We start from the raw sequence: 24603 nt of genomic DNA on the forward strand, positions 1-24603 counted from the left end.
CACTGCGCCACCAGGGAAGCCCTATTTAGTTTTTAATTTGGATTTATATTTGAATATAAATATGGCTGATGTCAAGGAATAGTAGTTGGAAAAGAGAATGATTACACATATTAGGAAGCTGTGACTTCAGAAGCATTTAAATGCTCCCTTCTCCCCCCACCCCCCAGTTAAGACGTTTTATAGCGATTAGCCAGAAGCACAGGCTGAGTTCTTTTCCCTCTTACCAAAGTTCTCTGGTTCAGAATGTCTCCTCTTCCATCTCTTCTGGGCAGGGCAGTAGGAGTAGGAATAGGAATAAGAATAGATTTCAAGAAATCTCTTCAAAGAAAGGAAATCAATGGGTTAGGAAAGAATATTATTAATAAGAAGTGATGCCTGACTCTTATTTGCCAGTTTTAAATAATTCTTGAGAGCATTGAGAGGTGATTGTTATTTTGACTAGCATATGCTTTAGAGTATACTTTTTGTTCACATTTCTAAACAATGCTAAATATGCAGAAACAAGGGCCTCTGGCTGTCCTGCTCCCTCTTTTTGCTCTCTCACTGTTTCATTTGTCTGCCTTTCTGGAGATAATGTCCTTGCCTTTGGTGGGGAGTTCAGAAGAGAAATCCCAGTGAATGGCTTGCAAATTGTCAGTAGGAATGTGGGTAGAGGTGTGTTTGGGGGGCTGGGGGAGGGTGGTAGAGTCTGTCCATCAGTAGAGTAGGATCTAGTCATTTTATTCAGATCGTCCTGTATAGTAGTTGTCCAGCCTCTATACGAGCCCAACTGCTTTATGCTTTCTCATCATTATTTTTACCAGTAAAAGTAATTTAGCTTATCATTTTGATACTACATAAATGCAGTACTACTCTTATTCCTACTCTGCTCACAAGGCATGGAAGGGGAGACACTTTGAACCAGACATGTTGAATTCCTGGAGGTTTGTCTAGTGAGCATCTGTAACATATAAGGATTAATCCAGGGGCTTCCCTGGTGGCACAGCGGTTAAGAATCCGCCTGCCAATGCAGGGGACGTGGGTTGGATCCCTGATCCGGGAAGATCCCACATGCCACGGAGTATCTAAGCCCGTGCACTATAACTACTGAGCCTGCTCTCTAGAGCCCGTGAGCCACAACTACTGAGCCTGTGCTCTAGAGCCCGCAGGCCACAACTACTGAGCCCACGTGCCACAACTACTGAAGCCCGCGAGCCTAGAGCACATGCTCCGCAACGAGAGAAGCCACTGCAATGAGAAGCCCGCACACCGCAACAAAGAGTAGCCCCCACTCGCCACAACTAGAGAAAGCCTGTGTGCAGCAACAAAGACCCAACACAGCCAAAAAAAAAAAAAATGAAAGAATTAATCCAACCATTTGTTCACAGGCAGCCTATTATATGATAGAAGTCTTCTGCCATAGAGCCAAAATACACGGTGACTTTTCAAATCTAGTATAAAATTGAAAGGTTTTTATGTATAAAAGTGTAAGAAGGTCATTAGTAAGGCTTTTCAAAGACTGCTGATTTGCTTTGTGGATCCCAGAATTCAAGAAAAAGCCTGTTATCTGGCATGTGGCAGTGGCAACTTTGGAGAGTCTTTATGTGGTATAGATAAGAGATACTGGATTAGGACCCAGGAAACCTGAGTGCTAGTTCCGACTCTGCCAATGAGTAACTATGAACTAGCCAAATGATGCTTGGCAACCACCTGCTGGAGACCTTGTCCCTTTCTCTACAAATGAGAGGGCTTGGACTCAGTTATCTTTAGCTTTTAAATTGGGACTGATTTATTACATAAAATATGAAAATACATATTTTAACATATAGTTGGCATCATTTCATAACAAGCATATTATGTTTGCAAGACTTAACAATGGCAATGATATACAAAAGACTTCTTTAGACTTGCCTCATTGTGTTGACTATCAAGTCTAATCCTAGATGCTTAGAAGCCACAAAACTACATTTTTACTTGTTTGTAAGGGAGTATCAGAGAAATGCATTCTCAGCCTACCAAAATCTTCCTCTTCTGGAGAACAATATAAGGTTGCTGTTTTATCTGATCCTCCATAACAACCTTCTCTTTGTGATTTGACTAGCGTTTTATGAGACAGCAGTGGGGAAGTTTGCTATTTGTTCACTCTACAGGACTTGCAAGGAACTGAATAGGGAAATATCCAGAATTATTTTAAGTTTGTTTTTTGGTTATATTTGGCCAGACATTTTGGGTCCCAAAACATGTTTAAGTTATCACATGGGGATTTATTTTGTGACTCTTATAATGTTAATGTAGATAATGTTAAAAATTCGCTTAAACTAGTGATATTAAACAAAGGATATTATTAATAATAAGAGAAACAATCCCATGATCTTTTGTGATCCTAGTACATTTTCGAAGCCTTAAGATTCTCTAAGAAATGGTGTATTGAAAAGCTGTTTCCCACACATGTGATTTTGTCCCATTGTGGGAGAAGATAATTTGATCTGCATTTCCTCCACATTCATTGTGGTATTCTGCTAATTAAATCCCAATGAAAGAGTTATAAAAAGTCCTAATGAAACATTTTAAAACATTAATCAAACATCAGTTTTTTTTAAGAAAGCATATACCTATGAGAACCTAAAGCCTCATACAAACTCAGTTGTACGATTTATGAAAATTTTCTCATTTGTTTAAGGATGAGATCAGAATCAAAACAAAGAATTTCCTTATTGTTTGCTGAATGTTGATCACATGATGCGGAAGCATGGAGATAACTGGTACCAAGCTGGTCTTAAGGAGGTGCAGAAAAAGAAATCCGCATTGTATCTGTGGATATGGATATCTATAAAATTGCGGTTTTTAAAATTACAAACTTTTTTCTCTATCAGTGATTCTCAAAATGGTCCCTGGACCAGCAGCATCAACATCCCTTGGGAATTTGTTAGATATGCAGATTCTTGGACCCCTCCCAGATCTACAGAATCAGAAACTGAGGACAGGCCTAAAAGTCTGTTATAACAAACTCTTCAGGTGATTCTGATGCATACTAAAGTTTGAGAACCACTGATCTATGATACTAAATATAACGAGTTCCAATTTTCTCATGTGATGAAAAAATTTCTAATCATTTTAGGGACAAAAGAAAAATCTGGTATAAATTTCAAAATGTTTTCCTGGTTAACACTTTCCCTGGTTAGTTTTTATAATCTAAAGTCATGATACTGTATTTTATTTACTAATTGGTTGTTTAGGGGTATTCAAGTATTCTTAGTTTTGCCAACACACACACACGCACACACACACACACACACACAAGCTCCTCAATTTATTAAAAGACAACAAAAAAAGTGGGTTGGATTAGTTTACTTTTGTGTATTTTGCTATGACTTTGTGAAAGTGTAGCTCACTGGTTCTCAATATCATAATCCCTTGGGGAGCATCAAAAAGAAAACAAAAAACTCTAAGACCTAGGTAGGCCTCACCTCCAGAAATTCTGATTTTTAATTGATCTAGGTTGGGAGCGGCAGGTTTTCAGGCGTCTCTGGTTTTCACGGGCTCCCCAGATGATTATAATGAGCAGTCAGAGTTGAGAGCCACTGGAGTGGAGCTGTTTGTTGGAAGATTGGCTCACCTACCAGATATCAGTTCCTTAAAAAAAATTGCATATTAAGTCCATTAAGTCCTTTCGTTATTTTAAGCAAATTGTCTTTTGTTTATGTGTGATTGAAAAACAATTTGTTTTCCAGTAGGTTATTGGTATTGTTGACTGGTTGACCTCATTATTGATCATGTTTTATTACTCTTCGTTCTACCTCTCGGCTTGACTCTAAATCTTTGCTTACTCACAGTGCGGTGTGCACACCTACAGCGTCTCGTGTCACCAGAGAGCTCGTCAGAAAGAAATCATTTGGGGCCCCATACCAGACATACTGAATCAGAATTGCATTTTAAAAGCATCCCTATGAAATGTGTCTTCACAGTAAAGATTCTCTAGAACATAAAGTTTAAAATCAGGGTGAATTTCATTTTTCTTCATTTTTTTTCCTCAGCATCCATTGATCTGGTCTTAACTACTTTTGTGAGCCAAATCATATCAGTCTCATTAAACTTAGTCTTAATCCCATTTTTCAGTAAGCTTTAGAATTGTAAGCGATGTTCCAGACCATCTAATTTAATATCTTCACCTGGCAGGTGAAGCGAATTAGGTGCAGAGAAATTAAATAACTTGGCCTAAATTACAAAGGCTGTGGATTTGGGCGTCCATAGATGCATGCCATATATATATTTATTTTTTTCCTTTAATTATAGGGACTTCATGATAGGGTCACTTAAAATGATTTTATTATCATAATATAAACAACTTGAGATGTGAGCTACCTGAAAAGACAGTCTTAGGTTACCTAAATATGACACAGATCCAAAACACCAAAATTTTAAATACACGTTGACATTTATTTAAATTATCTATCCAAAGGGACATTGCTAATACTTTACTAATACACTAATATTTCAGATTCTCTTATAATTTGTATAATTTAGTGATAATGGTAAAGTAGAATATGTGATATTAAACTGAATGAAAATTGAAAGGTACCGCATGTCTTTATAAATTACTAAAACTGTATTCACACGCTCCTGAGAGATTGCAGGCAGTTTGTCACAGGACATTTAAAAATACTTGGGGAGTGTTTATTTGTTTATTCTGGGTTCCTAAGGATCTGTGGTTGGGCATTGTCATTTTCTGAAGCCCCAGGACAGCTGAGCTTTATCAGGTCTTTAAATTTCAGATCCACACGTCCACTGTATCGCTTGTATTTCTCTTATTGCACATAAGGATTAAGTATGAGATCCCTGTCTCTCAATCTGGTGGTTGAATTGCATCAAGATCTCCAGCTGCTTCTTACAATTGCAGGTTTAGGGATTTCTCCCCAGACTTCATAATAGCCTGTGTGTTGAAAAGACCCTGGAATCTGCATTTTTAGTTAGCACCATGGGTGTTTCTTTTGGATGTGAACATTTCAGAATCGTTTCATTAGGCGATTAAATTTGTGTTTAATATAGTTAAATTTAATCGCCATCATTGAGCATTAATTGGATACATATAATTTACTGAGTACTGAGTGCAATGTCTGTTGGTATCCATATGATCCTATTTTTCTTTTCTCTCTTATTTTCTTGTTTTTTTATCTTACCTTCCCACCTGATGATTTCAGAGAACGATCCCAAGTGGGCCTGGGCCAGCTATCACTGTTAAGCGAATAGCAGCGAGTTTCTCATTACAGCTTCACTGCCTGTACTATAGATGTCTGGGAAGAGGTAATTGCAGATACTGGCAGTGTAGACAAGTGGTAAGTACAGCTAACCTGGAGTGTTACAACAGCAACAGCAACAGTAAATGACAACAAAAACATTCCCTACAACTTCTCCTTCAAAAGGAGGCTTTTCCTGTACCCCTTGGCACTCATCAGAGGACCAAGTGCAGAAATGAATTTTTTGCACTTTATTGCTAATGGTTTGTTTCCTTCAGTAGTTTGCATTTCTCTTAAGCTGTGCACTTCCAAACAAATAAATGTCTTGAATTTTTCTGAATGAATCAAAACCATTAATTTGATAAAGTGGCAAATTTTGAAAATCTGTTCTCTCTTTTTATTAACTGCCAATAGCCAACCGAATGTAGGGTTTTTACCCAGATTGCCCTCTTGATTAATTAAAGGTGCCAGCCCACAGCTTTTTTTTGGTGGAAATCATTAGCCGACAGCAGGTGGCCTTAATTTCCTGAATTATCTCTCCCCATCACCCACCCCAAGTCAAGGTGTTCCCACTTCACAGTGTGATTTTAGGGGACTCCTTGCTTTCATAGTTTAATTGCAAATAGATGGCCATAATTAACTTCAGAACACAAGATATTGTTTACTTATGAAAGATGAATGTTTAAACCTGGGCCGTTTAACAACTCTGTAGCAATAAAGCTGAGTTTCCCCCAGTTTGACCACAGTTACAATATGTTTTTTCAGCTTTGTTTTCTTCCTCTCTTTGCATGGTGGGATGAAAGTGGATTAAAAATGGATATGAAGCTCTGCAATATACTAGATAATTTCTTATCTCAGTCTTACTCTCAATCATATTCTCCTCATCTATAAATGGGAACAAATATTTTTGTCTTTATCTCAGTATAAAATGAGATAATACTCATAAAGCCTGTGACGCAGGGAAGGTACATTGTACAGCTCTTTTTACAAGCTGCTGTTTATTGGTAGTTTTATGTTAGGATATAGATTTCAAGCTATGGGGTGACCAGCTCCTTCTGGTTTGCCCAAGACGTTCCCAGTTTTAGTGCTGAAACTCTGCATCCTGGAAATGCTGTCAGTTCTAGGATGGTTGATCACCCTAGTGCTGGAAACTGTCAAAATAACAATGACTCTAAGAAGGTAGTTGAGTTGTCTCGCAGATGATGGTTACAATGGGCAGAAGCAGGCAGAGCTGATACTCTGGTTCCACAGTGTCAGGTGTCTTTGTTGTTACACCTTTCCTGGTTTGTACTTCCGTCTCGTGGTCCAGGATGTTAATCATTATTACGTCCTCATTCCAGCCAGCAGGAAGGTGAAAAGGGAAATCTCTAGGTGTATAAATTAGAATTGCACATATCACTATGCTTCCATCCCATGCCCATTTACTAGAACTTACTCATTGTGGCTAAAACTAGCCCCTAAAGAGGTTGGGAAATGTCCTTAGTCTTTTTGGCTATGAGCCAAGCTAAAGTAGAGGATTCCATTACTAGAAAAGAGAAGGAAAATATATGCCACAGCTGTCTCTTACATGCCCATACATGGCATCCAACGAATTCCAGTTTCCTTTCATATTCTATTGTTATTTAATAAGTGGTAATTTTCTTGGCCATTCACAACATTGCTGTGAATGTGTAGGAAGTTAACAAATAAGATGAAAAAAGACCCGTAGACTTAAGGAAAAGCTGTAATGAATCTGTGCTTTAACTTGATAACTTTCTCCAACTGCAGTATCCATTACCCCAGAAATTTTCTCCATGATTGAGATGTGTAACTAACTCCAATGCCTCAAGCCAACCAAAGCTTTTGATTTAGAATTTTATTCAGAAGTAAAGCAATAGATATAATTATAAATTCATTCATTTAAAATTAAAGGACAAAAATGAGGCCATTAGTGGAGGTGCCTGTGGTCCAGCTACGTATCCTGGTTCAGAATCACAATCGCAGTCATTCATTCAGTAAATCTTTATTGAGCACTATGTGGTTAGGCAATGGGAATAAAACAGTCATCAACTTTTACTACAGTTTCTACCCTTTCGGAGCTTAAATTGTGCTGAGAAAAATAGATTTTTAAAATAAAATTTACATTTATTTAAAAATACTAGTAATGGTGCCCAATTAGTTTTTACTTTGCTGGATTTATTTTTATTTTACTAGATGGCATTTTCCAAGGCTTTACTTGTAGAAGGTGCTTTGAAGAGAGATGAAATTACTCAACAATATTTCATATAGTACCAAGGTCAACCTGTGGTGGCAGTTGTGACTGATACATTTTCTCTTATTGCAGTCCACATAATACTAAATGCCAAGGAAACTTAAAAGCACAAAGAAATTCCGTTGTTCAGCTTGCTAGACTACATAATCCTCTTTGAGGGCTAAGTCACTCACTTCATTTTTCTAAATAGCCCAATTCACCACGTACAGACATGATCTTAAATTTCCCATTAGCTCTTGTTTTTCCTTTAATGTGAAAACACTTTGATTACTTCTTGTTTAAAATGATAGACTGTGAATCGCTGAGCTGCTGGGATGGTAGGCTGTCAAAACCTAAGATCTTTCCTCTGGTTTATGTGCTTGTCATTTTTTCTTCCTATATAGTTCATCCTCATGTATGCTCAATTCAGAGTTATTAACGATCCAACTTCAAATAGAAAAAAACAGAGAAATCATTCTTTCAAATGGTGGCCAAAGGTGATGCCCCCACTTTTTTTAAAAAAATAAGTAGATGGAAATAGTAAGGTTGCCAGAGGTCTAGTATGGTGTTAGGCTCTGGTGTTTGCGAAAATGGGAGCAATATGGATTCATGAAGTCTATTTCTCATCTTTAAAAATCTCAGTGGTACGTTGGGGTGTTCCTGTGTTAAATGTTAGCGTATGTAAACCGTTGTTGCTTAGGAGCAGGAACAATATATAGCTAATCTGATTTGTTTCTGGTGCTCTTAAGGGTTTACAACAATTCTGGGGGGCCTTGGAGGGATAACTTTTGCAAATGAGTGTTTTGCACAGGCAACATTTAGGTACACCCCGATATCCGTGTTGTTTTGCCCCAATTAATTCACTCTTCAATGTTGAATGGCTTCCATATGGTGAGGGGTGGGCACACTTACTAAACTTGGCATTGTTTCTTGTCTTGAATGCAGGCCTAGGAATAATTTTTTTTTTTAATTTTATTTATTTATTTATTTATTTTTGGCTGTGTTTGGTCTTCGTTTCTGTGCGAGGGCTTTCTCTAGTTGCGGCGAGTGGGGGCCCCTCTTCATCGCGGTGCGCGGGTCTCTCACTATCGCAGCCTCTCTTGTTGCGGAGCACAGGCTCCAGACGCGCAGGCTCAGTAGTTGTGGCTCACGGGCCCAGTTGCTCCGCGGCATGTGGGATCTTCCCAGACCAGGGATCGAACCCGTGTCCCCTGCACTGGCAGGCAGATTCTCAACCACTGCGGCACCAGGGAAGCCCCAGGAATAATTTTTATGTAAAGAAGAAAGGGCGGACTGATGTGCAAAATGAAATTTGTTTAGAGTCTTTGCATTGTGGATTTTCTTCAGTATTCTGGCAGTGAGGTACCGTCAAGGAGCAGTAGCATCTCAGAAGCCAAGAGAGAATTTGGAGCAGGTAGGGGATCAGTAGTATTTAGGGTGGGAGAGAAGTCCAATCAGATAAGTGCCGGGAAAAAAAGGGCATTTGTGTGAAAGTTAGGAGATATTTAGTGCCCTCGGCAATGAGTGTGCAGGCCGAGTTGTGGAGCAGCCAATGGCAGGCTGTAATCATTTGGAACGTAAGTAGGGCCCAGCAAGCAGAGACTGATGTTTTCCGACACTCGACTCCAAAGGGAGAGTGAGTGTATGGCATGCTCAAGGGGCGTGTAAGTTGAAGGAATGTGTCATAAATATTATATATTTTTGGTAGAAAACTTCAGAGATCTGGAAATATATAAATAGGAAACTAAAACAATATCACTCAATCTGACAATCGAAATTTACTATTGATAACTGTTTGATATTTACTTTGTTGTCATTATAATCATTTTATGTATGCATATATCGAGTATATGTATGTAAAATTTTGTTTTCTTGCTTCCTTATTATGTTATAGGCATTTTCTCAAATTAAAACTGTTTTACAAATCATGGTTTTTGATGGTTCTGTGGTTTTCCATTGTAAGATATACCGTACTTTGATCAATCCTTTACTGCTGGATTCTTAGTAGTTTCTGCCTGTTTGCTGTCGGAAGTGAATGCAGGGAATGTCTTCGTACATACATGTTGGTAATTCTGATTCGGGATAGCTTCATAAATGTAAAATAACGTGCCAGTTGTTTTTCAGAGCACTCGTGCCCATTTACATTTTCACCAACTGCGTAAGACTGTGCTGTAGCCTTGGCAAGGACTGAACCTTATCGTTAAAAATCACATCCTTGCTGATTTCATGAAAGAAGAAATCTCGTTTGTTCATTTGTTCAATCATTCAGCAAGTTTTAAGCTCCTTGGACTAACTGGGAGGTTGAGTTCGGACTGCGTGTGGAGGGGTGACGTGCCCAGTGCCACCTGTAGGGTGCACGGGTGGGGAGCCATCTGCCACCTCCCGTACGCCAACATTAGGAGGGTTTTAGCCCGAGTTATCAGCTCTCACTGCTCTTTAGGCAGGTTATCCACTTTTTCTAGAGAATGGGTCTTCATTTTTACTTTTGGGGGTAAATGCAGCAGCCCCTGCTTTGCCTCTTCGGGAGTGAAGGGCAGATGTGATGGATGGGAAACGCGTTCAGTTCCTCTTGAGAGAGTGCCTCCCCTTCATTTCTTGCTCGTCCCCCCTGCGCTTGCTCTTCCAGTGTCCTCTCAAGCTCTCAGCCATTCTGGAAGCAGTTTTCATCCTTGCTGCAGGCTTTCCCTCTATGTGTTCTGGGCCATGACTTCCTGCATGCTTTTCTCTCAACAAGCTATTTGTCAAATTTTTGACACAAACGGTGTCACAACTCCATTCCACTGATGACTGTAGTTTTGCCCATACCTCACCTGCTCATGTCAATTCTCAGAGGTATTAGGTATTTATTCCCTTTTATATTCTTTACTATAATTCCAAAGGAGCTTTGGGAGGAAAGGAGTAGAAACACTTGGGTTCGGTCAGCCCTCCTGGACTGGAAACCTTTGCACTAGATGTTTTAAACATTCTAAAAATATTGAATGATTATGTAATAGAATCGAATAATAGTGATTTTTTTCCTTTGCTTTATGCTCAGAATTATCTTTCACTTTCCAGAGATCATTTAAAGCTCAACACTCTTAATGGCTTTATTAGAAAAAAAATTTTTGACATTATTCTGTCTGATTTACTTTGGGGAAACTCTAAGGTAAAAAATGTAGTGATTTTGTTTTGCAAATATAAAGCCAGTTTTTCACACTTCATATTGAGTGAGTTGTTCTTTCTTAGTTTACTTGTACTTCCTTCATCTCATATTATGTTCATATCAGGAAATTCTTACAGGCTGCCTACTGTGATCCATTGATTTGACTCAGGATTCTTGGGCTACTTCCATAGTGTTTTTTTTTTTTTTTTTTTTTGCAGTACGCGGGCCTCTCACTGTTGTGGCCTCTCCCATTGCAGAGCACAGGCTCCGGACGCGCAGGCTCAGCGGCCATGGCTCATGGGCCTAGCCGCTCCGTGGCATGTGGGATCTTCCCGGACCGGGACACGAACCCACGTCCCCTGCATTGGCAGGCGGACTCTCAACCACTGCGCCACCAGGGAAGCCCCGTAGTGTTTTTATTTTGTTTTTTTTAATTGAAGTATAGTTGATTTACAATGTGTTAATTTCTGCTGTACAGCAAAGTGATTTAGTTCTCTCTCTCTCTCTTTCTATATATATATATATATATATGCACATCCTTTTTCATATTCTTTTCCATTATGATTTATCTCAGAATATTGAATATAGTTCTCTGTGCTATACAGTAGGACCTTCTTGTTTATGCATTCCATATATAATAGCTCTCATCTGCTAACTCCACCCTCCCACTCCATCCCTCCCCCACTCCCCCTCCTCCTTGGTAGCTGCAAGTTTGTTCTCCATGTCTGTGAATTTGTTTCTGTTTTGTAAATAGGTTCATTTGTGTCGTATTTTAGATTCCACATATAAGTGATATCATATGGTATTTGTCTTTCTCTTTTTGATTTACTTCACTTAGTGTGATGATCTCTAGTTGCATCCGTGTTTCTGCAAATGGCATTATTTCATTCTTTTTTATGGCTGACTAGTATTCCATTGTATATATGCACCACACATATACATAGAGTGTTTTAATTACAAAATGTATTTTAATATTTACCTTTCTGTCCCAAGTCATTACTGTTTCTTTTTCAAAAGTGTATTCTCTCTTCTTGCCTATTCTAACCAAGAAACATGGCTATAGTTTGGTCAAATTCCTAACAAAACAAAGCCATCCAGTGGAATTTTGAGACGAATTTATTCAGTCCATTTATAATATGGGAAGGATTAGCTTTTTGAGAATATCGTATTCCATTATAGTATTTCTATACACTTAGTATTATTTCCATGTATATCTTCAGGGAAAGGCTTGCCATATTTAGTATAGCCAAAATATATATATCCTTTTAAATTAATTTTAAAGGTATTTTATATACTTTATTGTTACTGTGAATGAGATCTTTTTTCATCACATATTATTTAAAAAAATACTTATCATTATTTTTATTAAGAAAAGAGTAACGTGTCCAACGTAGAAAAAGTCAAATTAAAATCCCTAACAATTCATACTATCCAGAAAAAAACCACTGCCCTTTGGTGTTTAGCATTCCTATGTATATATACGTATATATCTTTTACAGAGTGCTACATGCTATAAGCATGTTTAGTAACCTAATCTTGAATATCTTTCCATGCCATTAAATGTTCTTTTACAGGGTTGTTTCGGGGCTGCATTGTATGCATGAACGACAATTTATTTAACCAGTCTCCAGTTGTTGGGAATCTAACATATCTCGAAATGTTTGCAATTAGTAACAGTCTTCTCCTGCCCTAAATAATGGCTTCATGAAAATGCTTATAGAAGTTAAATGTCTATTATGTATATTGCAGGCTGTTTTTTAGGATATCATGTTTCATTTAATTTTGTTCATAGTGCATTTAATACATCCACATCCTTTTTTTTTAATCATCTAGTTTATTTTCTTTTCATTATTTTATTTCAGGTTGCTTTAAAATTTTTTCTTAAACTAGTAAACTTTACTTTTTAGAGCAGTTCTAAGTTCACAGCAAAATTGAGCAGAAAATACATAGAGTTTCCATATCCTCCCTCCCCCTGCACATGCACACCTCCCTCCGCTATCAACATCTTGCACCACAGGTACATTTGTTTTGATCAGTGAATGTTGCCACATCGTTATCTCCTGAAGTCCATACTTTACAGGGTTCATTCTTGGTGTTGTATAGTCTGTGGGTTTGGGTAAATGTATAATGACATGTATCCACCATTGTAACATCTTACAGAACAGTTTCACTACCCTAAAAATCCTCTGTGCCTCCACGTGTTCATTCCTTCCTTCCTTGCAGCCCTTGGCAACCACCAGTCTCTTTAGAGATTGCCTAAATCTCCACAGAGATTTGCCTTTGCCAGAAGCTTATGTAATTGGAATCATACAGTATGTAGGCTTTTCAGATTGGCTTCTTTCATTTAATAAATATACATTTTAATTTCCTCCCTGCCTTTCCATGGCTTGGTAGCTTATTTCTTTTTAGTGTTGAGTAATATTCCATTATATAGGTGAACCACAGTTTATTTATTCACTTAACCTAAGGTGGTGTACTTGGTTACTCCCAAGTTTTGGCAATTGTAAATAAAGCTGTTATAAACGTTCCTGTGTAGGTTTTTGTGCAGACATCTGTTTTCATCTCCTTTGTGTAAATACCAGGGAGCACAATTGCTGGATCGTATGGTAAGAGTATGTTTAGTTTTGTAAGAAACCGCCAATTTGTCTTCCAAAGACTGTTTTGCATCCCCACCAGCAATGTATGAAAGTTCCTGTTGTTCCACATCCTCTCCAGTATTTGGTGTTGTCAGTGGATTTTGGCCATTTTAATAGATGTGTAGTGGTTTCCCATTATGTTTTAATTTGCATTTTCCTAATGACATATGATATGGAACATCTTCTCTTACGTTTATTTGCCATATGTATTTTCTTTGGTGAGGTGTCTATTGAGGTCTTTGGCCTCTTTTTAAGTCAGGTTGTTTGTTTTCTTATTGTTGAGTTTTAAGAGTTCCTTCCTTACGTATCTTGGATAACAGTCCTTTTATCAAATATGTCTTTTGCAAATATTTCTCCCAGTCTATTGCTTATCTTCTCATTCTCTTGACCTTATCTTTCTCAGAGGAGAAATTTTAATATTAATGAAGTCCAGCTTATCAATAGACACATTCTGATACTTCTGGACTAGCAAGTATCTCACCGTTTGTTGGTAGTTGCGTTAGTCATTCTGTTATCCATGAAAGAGATAGTTCTGAGGTTAAAGTGCTGTTGTAATCCTTCATAATGAACTTTGTATTTGAACAGCGAATAACACGCTTGTGCGAATGATGCTTCTTTGTTGGTGATGTCTTTTTTCATGAAGACATATGCAGGCCTAGTAGACATTATTTTTAGAAGATATTTTATCACATGAATATTGGTATTTCTGAATAGTTACTTTTAGAATTTTTATGTACAGAATCTATGTCCTTTTTCTAACCTTATTTTGGTACAGTAGCCACTAGTAGTAATTTAAAGTCAGTTCCTCAGTCACACTAATCATATTTTAGCTGCTCCCTAGAGGCTACCATATTGGACAGTAAGGAGATAGAACATTTTCATCATCACAGATCGTTCTATTAGATACTGCTGTTCTAGAATGTAAGCAATTGTGCATTAAATCATCATTTTGTGCAATTTCTTTTTACTTTGCAGTAGGTACTAAAATAAAATAAAAAAGGGAAAAAAATAAGAAACATGGTAAAAGGATTTGTTTCCCTACTATTATTTTTTTGTTTTGTTTCTTAGTGATTTATGATAAAGTAATAGTTTTAACTGCAGCTGAAGGAACTGAGTCTGCTCAGCAAAATGCAAAACACAGTCAGCAGAGCAGTTGCCTACCATTGGTCCATCATCCTGTGTATCTTCTTGGACATGCATGTAGTAACAGGCACTATTAATCACAGCAGTGGACAGTTCTGTTGTAATAGCTGTTTCTACATAAATCTCACTCCTAAAATTAATAACATGTCTACTTAAAATTCCTAATTTTTCCTCCTTGGCATGGGAAGGAGGCTATACCAGAGAGACACATGGGAGAGACAACACAGGAGAATAAAGACCTGGAAAGTTTTCTCCAAGATTGATTGCTTAATTTTCTTCCTTCAGTGACCTTGTAATTATAGAATAAACTTACTTTATTGCTACATAAACAGTGTTTTCTCCAAATTTATTTTTTAAAGCCCTCATGTTAATTCAAGCAACATTTAGCATAGACTTTTATATGTTTATAAAGCATATTACTTCTGTTTACTCTTAATGATGTAGTATCATTTAGAAGTGGTTTGAAAATTTCCTTGTAATGAGAGAGGGAAAAAGCACCTGGAAATATTTATAGTTTAATCTTGGTATTGGAAGAATCTATCATTGCCTGCTATTGATTTCTTCTTTTTTTTTTTTTAGGTTGCTTGCAGTGTTTGAATGTTGAGAAGGTATAGTTGTTTAAACTGCATTTATGTGGTGGGAATTTGTACAACTAGGATGATTAATATATGATAATGAGTAAAAATAGATATTGATTTGGTGATTGCATATAAATGTATTTTGAGTTGTTCCTTGAAGTAAAAGTGTCCAGTTCTCATGGGTGACTATTGTTCATATCTTTCCCTATTTGGAGGCTAATTTAGAGTCTAAGAAAAAATTACTTTGGATAGGTAGGGGGAGTTTGCATACTCTATGGCCCCCATAGGTATTATTTCTAAAAAATGTTAGAGGATGAATCTAACTATTGTATATACTCTATTAACACAAAAGTGTAGAAGAAGCATTAGCCATCAAGGATACAGCCATCATCTGACTTGCCTTTTGCACCTGAGTTACAGGTACAACACAGGAAGTGTAGTCAAGGACATAGTCACTCATCAGTCACTTCTTTCACAAACATTTACTGAGATGCAGTTAACTTTCTTGAACTTTTCTATTAAAAGTTTCTCTTCTAGATAATGCCCTGAAATGAATCAGCAAATTGATATAAATTACATAAACAGAGTCTGCCAGGATGCTTAAGGGTATTTAGATAAAGGAGAAAGTCACATTCAAGGTCATTTTTTTCCTGTGGAAAAGTGTATTTTCTATAGAATTACTACTTGAAATAATTATTTTCTAAAACGTAATCTTTTTTTGGTATGCTTTAGTCATAACTGGGAAGGTTACTGCTGTGATAAAAAGCTTTAAAAAGAGACATACATGCTGATATACCTGGAAATAAGAAGTCTTGGCTCTAATTCCTGGGATTAACATTGATGTTCAATTAAAAGATAAACAGATGTTTCATAGATACCTCATAGCTATTATTCAAAGAAGAGTGATCTTTTGTCATTCAATCTTATAGGTTTCGTTTCAAATTAAAAAAAAATTAGTTCTCCATTATTGATGCAATTGTGTGTTCCAAAACTGATACATTTTAAATATATTTCAGTCTATGCCAGTTTTGCTGTCAATTCTATACTTTGAAAAATACCTTTCAAAAATAAAGAGGCAACTAGAACAAACATTGGGATAATTTTTAAAAGTGATCCTTAGGCAAAGTACTGGATCATCAAATACTTTGAAAAAGTGTCTTTGTGGTTGTTTTGAATGGTAAGGGTTGCATTCTGTTTTCAGTAGTTTTCTGGTTGTCATTTCAGCTATGAAGTCTTACACTCCGTATTTCATGCTCCTGTGGAGTGCTGTTGGGATAGCGAAGGCCGCCAAAATCATCATCGTGCCGCCAATTATGTTCGAAAGCCATATGTACATTTTCAAGACACTAGCCTCTGCCTTGCACGAGAGTGGGCACCACACAGTGTTCCTCCTCTCTGAAGGTAGAGACATCACGCCATCTAATCATTACAGCCTCCAGCGCTACCCAGGGATCTTTAACAGTACCACCTCGGATGCTTTCCTGCAGTCCAAAATGCGGAATATTTTCTCTGGGAGATTGACAGCAATCGAACTGTTTGACATACTGGATCACTATACCAAGAACTGTGATATGATGGTTGGCAACCGTGCCCTGATTCAGGGTCTAAAAAAGGAAAAGTTTGACCTGCTGCTGGTGGACCCTAATGACATGTGTGGATTTGTGATAGCTCATCTTTTAGGGGTTAAATATGCTGTATTTTCAACTGGCCTTTGGTATCCTGCCGAAGTGGGCGCTCCTGCCCCATTAGCTTACGTCCCGGAGTTTAACTCACTCCTCACAGACCACATGAACCTGCTGCAAAGGATGAAAAACACCGGCGTTTACCTCATTTCCAGATTAGGGGTCAGCTTTCTGGTTCTTCCCAAATATGAGAGGATAATGCAGAAGTACAACCTGCTGCCGGAGAAGTCCATGTATGACTTGGTCCATGGGTCCAGCCTGTGGATGCTGTGTACAGATGTAGCACTGGAGTTTCCGAGACCCACTCTGCCTAATGTTGTTTATGTAGGAGGGATCCTCACCAAACCAGCCAGCCCACTACCAGAAGTAAGGTTTGCTGAGCTCCTTGGGAATCTTTTCTAAATATAAATGTCAGTTTGTCAGCTTTGAGTTTTGAAGAGATAGAGCTGGGCATTGTCGGGTAACAAATGCTATTCTAAAAAGTGGTTAAGACACAGAGCCTACCAAGGTCCCTTTATCTGTGGGTGCCTCACTCCCCTGGAACGCATTCCTACGTCAGAGGAGCATTTCGGTAATCCCGAGAGGCCACTCTGCCATATGGTCAGTAGACTGGAAAGTAGATTTTTGATTAAGTTATCACTGTAGTATAACAGAGAATGTAGTTAGATAGTTCGTTTTAATGAGTGTGAGTGATTTTGCTTTTAATTAAACACAGAGATCCTTCTATCTCCCCCAGAAAGCACAAACACAGTTGTCTGCATCTAGGTTAGGTCCCGTGAACTCAAATAAGTAGGATGACGTGAATAGTGGTTCTTCTTTCAGCAGTCCTGACCACTAGAAAGTTTATGTCCAACATTGAAAATGAGGTAGTAACTTCCATTCGCCTAGGAAGCTAACTAATTTTAAGTTAGTAAGCAAATGTAACTGTTTAAAGAAATCATGCCCCATTGTGATTTCATTTCAAAGATGGAATTAATTATGTCTTAACAAAACCCTTCTACTCTGAGTCAAACCTGAATTCTTTTTTGCTGGCTGAGCTGTCAGCACGTACCCTTGTGTTCTATTCTCCATCCTAGTTTGTTTTTTTATTAGGTATCTCAAACTGGCAGGAGCCGTATTGCATATCGGTTGTTGTAGGGGATTTTCTAACCTCAGGTTGACGCTGGATTTAATCTCAACATCTAATGGCATTTACCAGAAGTGTAGGGCCTGTTCTATGATTTTTGCTATTGCAACCATTTCTACTCTTAAAATTCTTAAAGTAGCCACTCACGACAACTGTTAAATTGTTCATCCCTAACTCTGGTCACTACATTTAAGAAAGAATCTGCCAGGGCCTTGATGAAGAGTAAATCTAGTTTTTCTCCTATAGGTATCAGGTAAGCACAATCACTAGGCAGAATTTTCTCGTGGGGACATAAGGTGATTGGAATATACAGCCTGTAGACTTCTTTAACACCTCCATTAGAAGCATATTTAATAAATAATACTTTGATATATTTCATGTAACATGGAGAAATAGAACTCGCCAGATCTTTGGCCCATAAGCCCTAGATGCCGCTGGTAGAGGCTGTGAGAGTGAGCTCAGGCCTTCTCTCTGACACCAGCTGTGAAGGATAGGGGTTAGTCTCAGCATGTCTCAGCCATTTGTGAATTTACTTAAGCCCACTTCGAATCCCAGATAGTCTCTGCCAGAGTCACTGTGTGATGTTTTATCCCTTTCCTAAAGGTAACTAAAATCAAACTTCAGAAGCAGCTTCCAAGAGACCTGGAAGCAAGTCTGTCTCTGCTTTAACTGAGTCGTTCGTAATGTCAGGCAGATCAGCCGTACTCCCTCAAATCTTCATCTTTTCCCAAACAGGGTACTGCCCTTCTGCTTGCTCCTTTGGGTTTTTGTTCGAAGCTATCTCCCTTCTTCAGGTTGAAGAAGGAACCAATGATAAGGAATCTTCTGATTGCCTTTTTGTTTCTTCCATCCCTGTACCTTTTTCTTGAGTTGTAGCGGCTTGAACTATATAAGTACAGAATACTATTGTATGCTTAGTCAAGTAGCATGGGTCCTTATGCCTGTTAGTTTCACTGTGGTAGTCCCCCCTTATCTGCAGCTTCAGTCATCCTCGGTCACCCACGGTCTGAAAATATTAAAATTCCATAAATAAGCAGTTCATAAGTTTTAAATTGCACATAATTTTGAGTAGCTTGATGAAATCTCACATAGCCTAGCTCTGTCCTGCCCAGAATACCCAGCCATCCACATGGTCTGCTCCTGACATCCAGCCGTTGCCATCGTAATGGCTCCATGATCCAGCATCGCTTGGAGCAGATGATCCTCCTTCTGATGTATCATCAGAAGGTCAACAGTAGCCTAACTCTGTGTCACGGTGCCTGCGTCATTCACCTCACTTCATCTGATCATGTAGGCATTTTATCATGCCTGCGTCATTCACCTCACTTCATCTGATCACGTAGGCATTTTATCATCTCGTGTCATCACAAGAAGGGTGAGTAGAGCACAATAAGATATTGAGAGAGAGAGAAACCACATTCACATAATTTCTATTACAGTATATTATGATCTATTTTATATTAGTTATTGTTGTTAATCTCCTACTGTGCCTAATTTATAAGTTAAACTTCATCGTAGGTATGGATGTATAGGAAAGAAAAGGTATGTATAGGGTTCAGTACTATTCAAGATTTCAAGCACTCACTGGAGGTTTGGAACATATACTCTGTGGATAAAGGGGGGGCTACTCTACCTTGTTTTACTTTAAAATCATCTTTTGTGTGCTTTTTGGAGCCTCATATAAGGTTATTACCCAAAATGTTTTCTGATTTGCCATGATTTCTAGTTTGACACTGGCTTGACCTACTTTGTGGGCTTTCCTGTTCTTTTTTCCTCTTTGGGCTTTTTGTAATGATTCTTTTGAAAACGTGCTCTTTATTTACAATTATTGCTTTAGCTCTGACAGTTAGTTAGGTGTCACACTCAGATACATACACATCTGGCATGTGCATGTGTTACGTATGTGGACCAGATAAGTATATTATTATCATGGAAAATCTGTTAGGTTGTAAGTGTGAAGGGCCTTTTTCACTTCAGTGTGCCATTTACAAAGTTCTTCAATAGGGAGTATTTTGAAGAATGATGTGTCTTATCCTTTCATATATTCCTCACACTAGTGAGGCTTTATATGTGTAGGAACACGTGTGTTCCTATTGCGATTTCTCTAGTAGATTTGTCTGATACAGTAAACTGTACCTCAGGTTTCTGAAAGTTAATGAGTTTCTCAAATGCCGGTATTACTTACAGGTCATGGTTGTGACACTAAAATAATAGAGCCCAGCAAGTGGCCTCCTAGAACACATGATTCACTAATAACAGCTTAATTGTTAACTGCCTTGGTATCTTACACTGGCAATGGATTGAATTTTCCAGATGTCTGGAAATGATTTGACAGTGGGATTTCATTTCACAACCTGGGATGAAAAGATAGAGAAAATGTCTAAAAGACATTTTCCAGGAGCTTTCATAATGTTTGCGCCCAAAGAAACTCTAGAGAGCATCTAGTTCAGCTCTATTTTTCCTCCTCAAAATACAAAAATTCGTTTGTCACACAGGAGATGAAAAGAATTTGAGTGTCTCGTCCAGGCCAGAGTTTGTGACACCACCAAGTGAATTGTTTTGCTATTAAACAAAGCCAAGTGGATTATTTTGCTATTAGTTAGATATTTTGTCAAGCTGCCTGCATCTCTTGTCACTCATTTTACTCATTTACACATTTAGAGTGTATACAAAACTATGCAGAGACAATTTTGCTGATCTTTATTTGCTATCTCAGAGATTGTGAGGACTTAATATGAGAGTCACATTACACCATTTGGACTCTTCCTTGTGCTTTACAGATGTAATGATAGAAATCAGGCAGAATCCAAATGCTTTTGATTACAAAATGTTGCATTGGTGTCGAGTGAAGAAATTGTCTGCCTTGATAATAGAATCATTTCTAAATGCATGCGCCTAACTTCTCATACTATTTACTACCGGGCTGCCTACAGTAGGAGGCCTTAAAATGTCCTTAAGGGGAAGAGGTTTAGGTTGGATTATATCCATATAGTGGCTTATCTCTATCTTTACAGGGTGGTAGAGAACATGGAAACAAATTAAAAAAATAAAAAGCTTTACTTAGGTCAGGAAGGAGGTCTGTAAATAGATCCCTATTTGATTAGGTCCTTCAAGTATTAAATGTAAATGAAATAATAACATCTTATAGAGGGTGACTGTAGCTTTTAGTGGTTTGATTAGGGGGTAATAACACTAATACTACCAAAGAATAGTACATTTACTTAGGGAGTCTTTTGATGATTAAAATTCACGTTTCAGGTGATAATTTTTAAATGATTTCCCATTGGTGGGAAGTGGTCTAGCCCTGTCAAGCAGTTGACCTCAGCCACTTTTCAGCTTCTATAGCCCTGAACCGTAATTGCACCTAATGGATTGTACCTTAATTATTGGTTTTTCACACGGCTTTCTCCCTAACTAGGGTGTGGATGCCATAAAGGGTGGACACCAAGGTGGGTAACCTCTGTACCCTGAGTGCCTGGAAAATGGTAGCCACTCAATGAATGTTTAAATGAATTGCATCAAAGGGAAATAGTTGCCAAAAAATAGGTGATTGAACTAGTACAACAGTGTTGTTAATATTATAACCATTATTTGTTTATTCCAAGTTATGTCCAGATGCCATTGCAGCCATTAAGTAACCAAACTTTCCAGGTTAAGTTATTTTAATAAATTAGAATAGCCACTTGATACTGATATTGAGAAAAGGAGATCATCATACATTACCCAACTGGTGAGCTAAATGGTCTCTACTATGTTCCAAACATAAATGTGAACAGGGCTAGTAATGCAAGTCAGGCCAGCTGTTGCTGTGTCAAAGATGATTTGGGGTGGTATGGCACTCATTTGGTGGACCTCAGAGGTGCTTTATGGCCAGGCTAGGAGTATGAAAGGCATTTTCATTTCACCATTTGTAGAGACATTCTTAATTTAGGGAAACACAGTCCTGGGGAAAGATACAGATAAGAGATAAACAGATAAGAAAGAGCAAGAGGCCAAGGACAGTGTCATGAGATACTCACTGTTTGTCATTTTGTAGTTTGCCTGAACTCCCTCACAGAGAAAGGTTTGGGGGTAAAAAAGGGACATTGTGCAATGGATTCATTAGATTAACCCACTTGTGAGCAGATCAGGTTATGAGAAGAAGAATAAAACCAAGAAGCGAGACAGTGGCTTTTTTATTTAGTTTTCATTGAGTCACCTAGAAGCCATTACTTATTATTACATATGGAAATGGAAAGCTGACCTCCCCAAGAGTGAATGGATGTCTAAGCTGAGTTATGGGACCAGAGTCCTTGGGGCTAACAGTTTGATCAGGGTTGCACAGCAGATGTGGAAAATTAAGGCCATTTTAATAGTATGTTGCATATAAGTTATCTCTTGAAATATAAAGCTAGAGATAAAATTATAACCATTGTATCATATTGATTAAAATGTCCCCTTTTAAATAAGTATCATTTAATCAAAATATATATCTTTTATAGTAAGTTCCTTATGTTGGATACCATCACTCACAAATAATTTTTTAGGATGTCTTCATCCATGCAGTACTACTGTGCTATATTGGTAGCTGTGCAGGGATTGGAAAATTGATAACTCTAATATTTGGAAGAGATGAATGATTTAATTCCAATTACTGATTCTTAGCTTAAATATTCACCACAACATGATAGTTGGGCATAAATAATAGATTCCCTGTGGGAACTCAGTAATGTAAATGTTGTTGCAGATATTTCTTGCAAAGGTTTTGTAGGTTGATTACATATTTTTGTCTTTATTGTATTAAGAAACCAGATTACCTGGCTAAGTGAATCTATCCAAGAAGTAAATCAGGCACTGTTGCAAACATCAATAAGTTACTGTTTAGTTCACTGATGGTGGTAATTTTCTAAGAAGCACTGTAGTTTTAAATAGCTTATCAGTTGCTTCTGTAAGCATCATAGGCTTAAAAGGGTTTCCTGATACATTAGGAGACCTGAATATAATTGAAATTGCAGAGTCTGACATGATTTTTAAACACCTTCCTCCCTCTACTGTTAAGTGTTTAAGCTTTAAGATGCCCTGCAGAATTGTTTGTTTAGATATTAATTCAAATGCTGGCGATGTCAAAGGAAATATTTTTTAACTGATCATTTTCTACAAATGATAGTTCTCATAATTAAATTGCTTTTGGCACCAGTTTTTAGAATGATACTCTTCACAAATAATCTCATTCCAAGCCAAACAGTTAAATTGCTACTGTCAATGAGTTTGTCAGATCTATTCCTGAGTGCAGATTTTGACAGAGAGGATGGAGTGAGCACGAGCTTCTGAAGAAGCAGTGGCACTGGAGACAAGCTACCTATTTCATAGTTTGTTTACGGAATTTTTTATACCAACTTTCCAGGGGCTGCGGCAAAGTAGCAAAGTGGAAAAACATGGGCCTTTTCAGCCAAATGGTCCTGGCTTTTAGTCCTGGCCTTCATAAGACTCTTTCGGACAAGGGAGGGAGTCAGCCTCGTTAAAATGAGGACAGCAGTGCTTCCCTCCGAGGGTTTCCATAAATGAGCGCAATGGCAATAACTAGTGGTGGTAGTTGTTGCTCTTATTATTGTTGTGATAACTCGTTATTTAAGATGCGCTGTAGTTACTGAATCACTATCACTTGCTGTCGTCCACCTGGCAGATAGAAGAATGGTTTCAGAGGCGTAGGGAGTACGTGGAGGAAGTGTCTATGGTGTCACGTCTACTCATTTTAGGGGTTGGCACTTGGTACTTCTACTTCCATCTTGGGGATGTTTATTTCCCTTTCTTTCATTGTCTTTCTCACTGAAGTAGAATGAAAATGACAAGATAGGTGCCCCTTAGACCGTCTGAGTGTCTTAAGAAATGAGCAGAAGCTGACAGGTATGTGTTGTAAGGGCAGGAGAATTAAGGAAGTAGCCCTCTGGTACTTTCGAATGCTGGCTTCTTCAGGTTCAGTGATCCTATCTGTGGTTTTTCAGTCCTTTAAATGGAGGCGCAGGGATTCTGCTCCTGTTCTGCCGCCTCCAGTCTTGTTCCTTCTCCTTCTGGGCTTCCCATTCCTGAGGGACCTTTGGGGAAGCTCCAGACAAATAAATACCTGCCTTCTAGACAGAGATTCTACCCAGATTCTCCTCCACACTCAGGCCCTGCTGAATTAGATTATTAGATTAGGTAACGCATAACCCTCAAAAAAAAAAAAGTTTGAGATTTTCTTCTAAGATCTAGAGTGCAGACTGCAATCAACCTCGGTGTTTATCCTTACTTCTTCCTATGTCTCTATAGCCTGCCCAAGTTGTAGCTTTTGTATACTGTAATTCCTTCACTCTCCGCAGTATTGTTTAGATCAGAATCTCATTACGTTCTTGTTAAAACATGGATTGTAGGGCCAGTTAGGAGATCTGGGATGGGTGTACTCATCTGTAACAAGTTCCTAGGTGATGTTGATGCTGCTGGTTTAAGGACTAACCACATTTACATTCAGACAATAAGTGTGAACTGTACATTTTAATTACATTATGTAATATATTTTGTATGAGAATCATTTTTTCCTGATCATTATAGATTTTTTCTCTTCTAGAAAATTATTTTCAGTATAAATTGTACCACCAGAAATGTATATACATATCTAGATTTCCCTTGCTTTAGGAAGCAGATCTACATAGAACATCCATGTGCAGCCATGTTAATAATAGGTAAGGTCTTCAGTACTAAAGTCCTTTAACTTTTCTCCCTATTTTCCTTTATCTCTATCACTGTTTTTTTTTTTAACATCTTTATTGCAGTATAATTGCTTTACATTGTTGTCTGAGTTGCTGCCGTATAACAAAGTGAATCAGCTATACATACACAT

At 38.0% G+C, this 24603-nt stretch overlaps 1 protein-coding gene across 6 annotated transcripts in view; it reads left to right on the top strand.

The window, feature by feature from the left end:
- The window catches only part of UGT8 (UDP glycosyltransferase 8), a 141393-nt gene that overhangs the window by 16984 nt on the left and 99806 nt on the right, over positions 1–24603 (top strand). For all 6 annotated transcript variants that reach the window (XM_060148641.1, XM_060148640.1, XM_060148637.1 and 3 more), the window contains 2 exons: positions 14944–14972; positions 16167–16990. In XM_060148641.1, coding sequence (XP_060004624.1) covers positions 16169–16990 — 822 coding nt within the window. In that variant the 5' untranslated portion in view covers positions 14944–14972; positions 16167–16168. The remainder of the gene's footprint in view (positions 1–14943; positions 14973–16166; positions 16991–24603) is intronic.

This window comes from Lagenorhynchus albirostris, chromosome 4 (genome assembly GCF_949774975.1).
Source record: "Lagenorhynchus albirostris chromosome 4, mLagAlb1.1, whole genome shotgun sequence".
NCBI classification, from domain to species: domain Eukaryota; kingdom Metazoa; phylum Chordata; class Mammalia; order Artiodactyla; family Delphinidae; genus Lagenorhynchus; species Lagenorhynchus albirostris.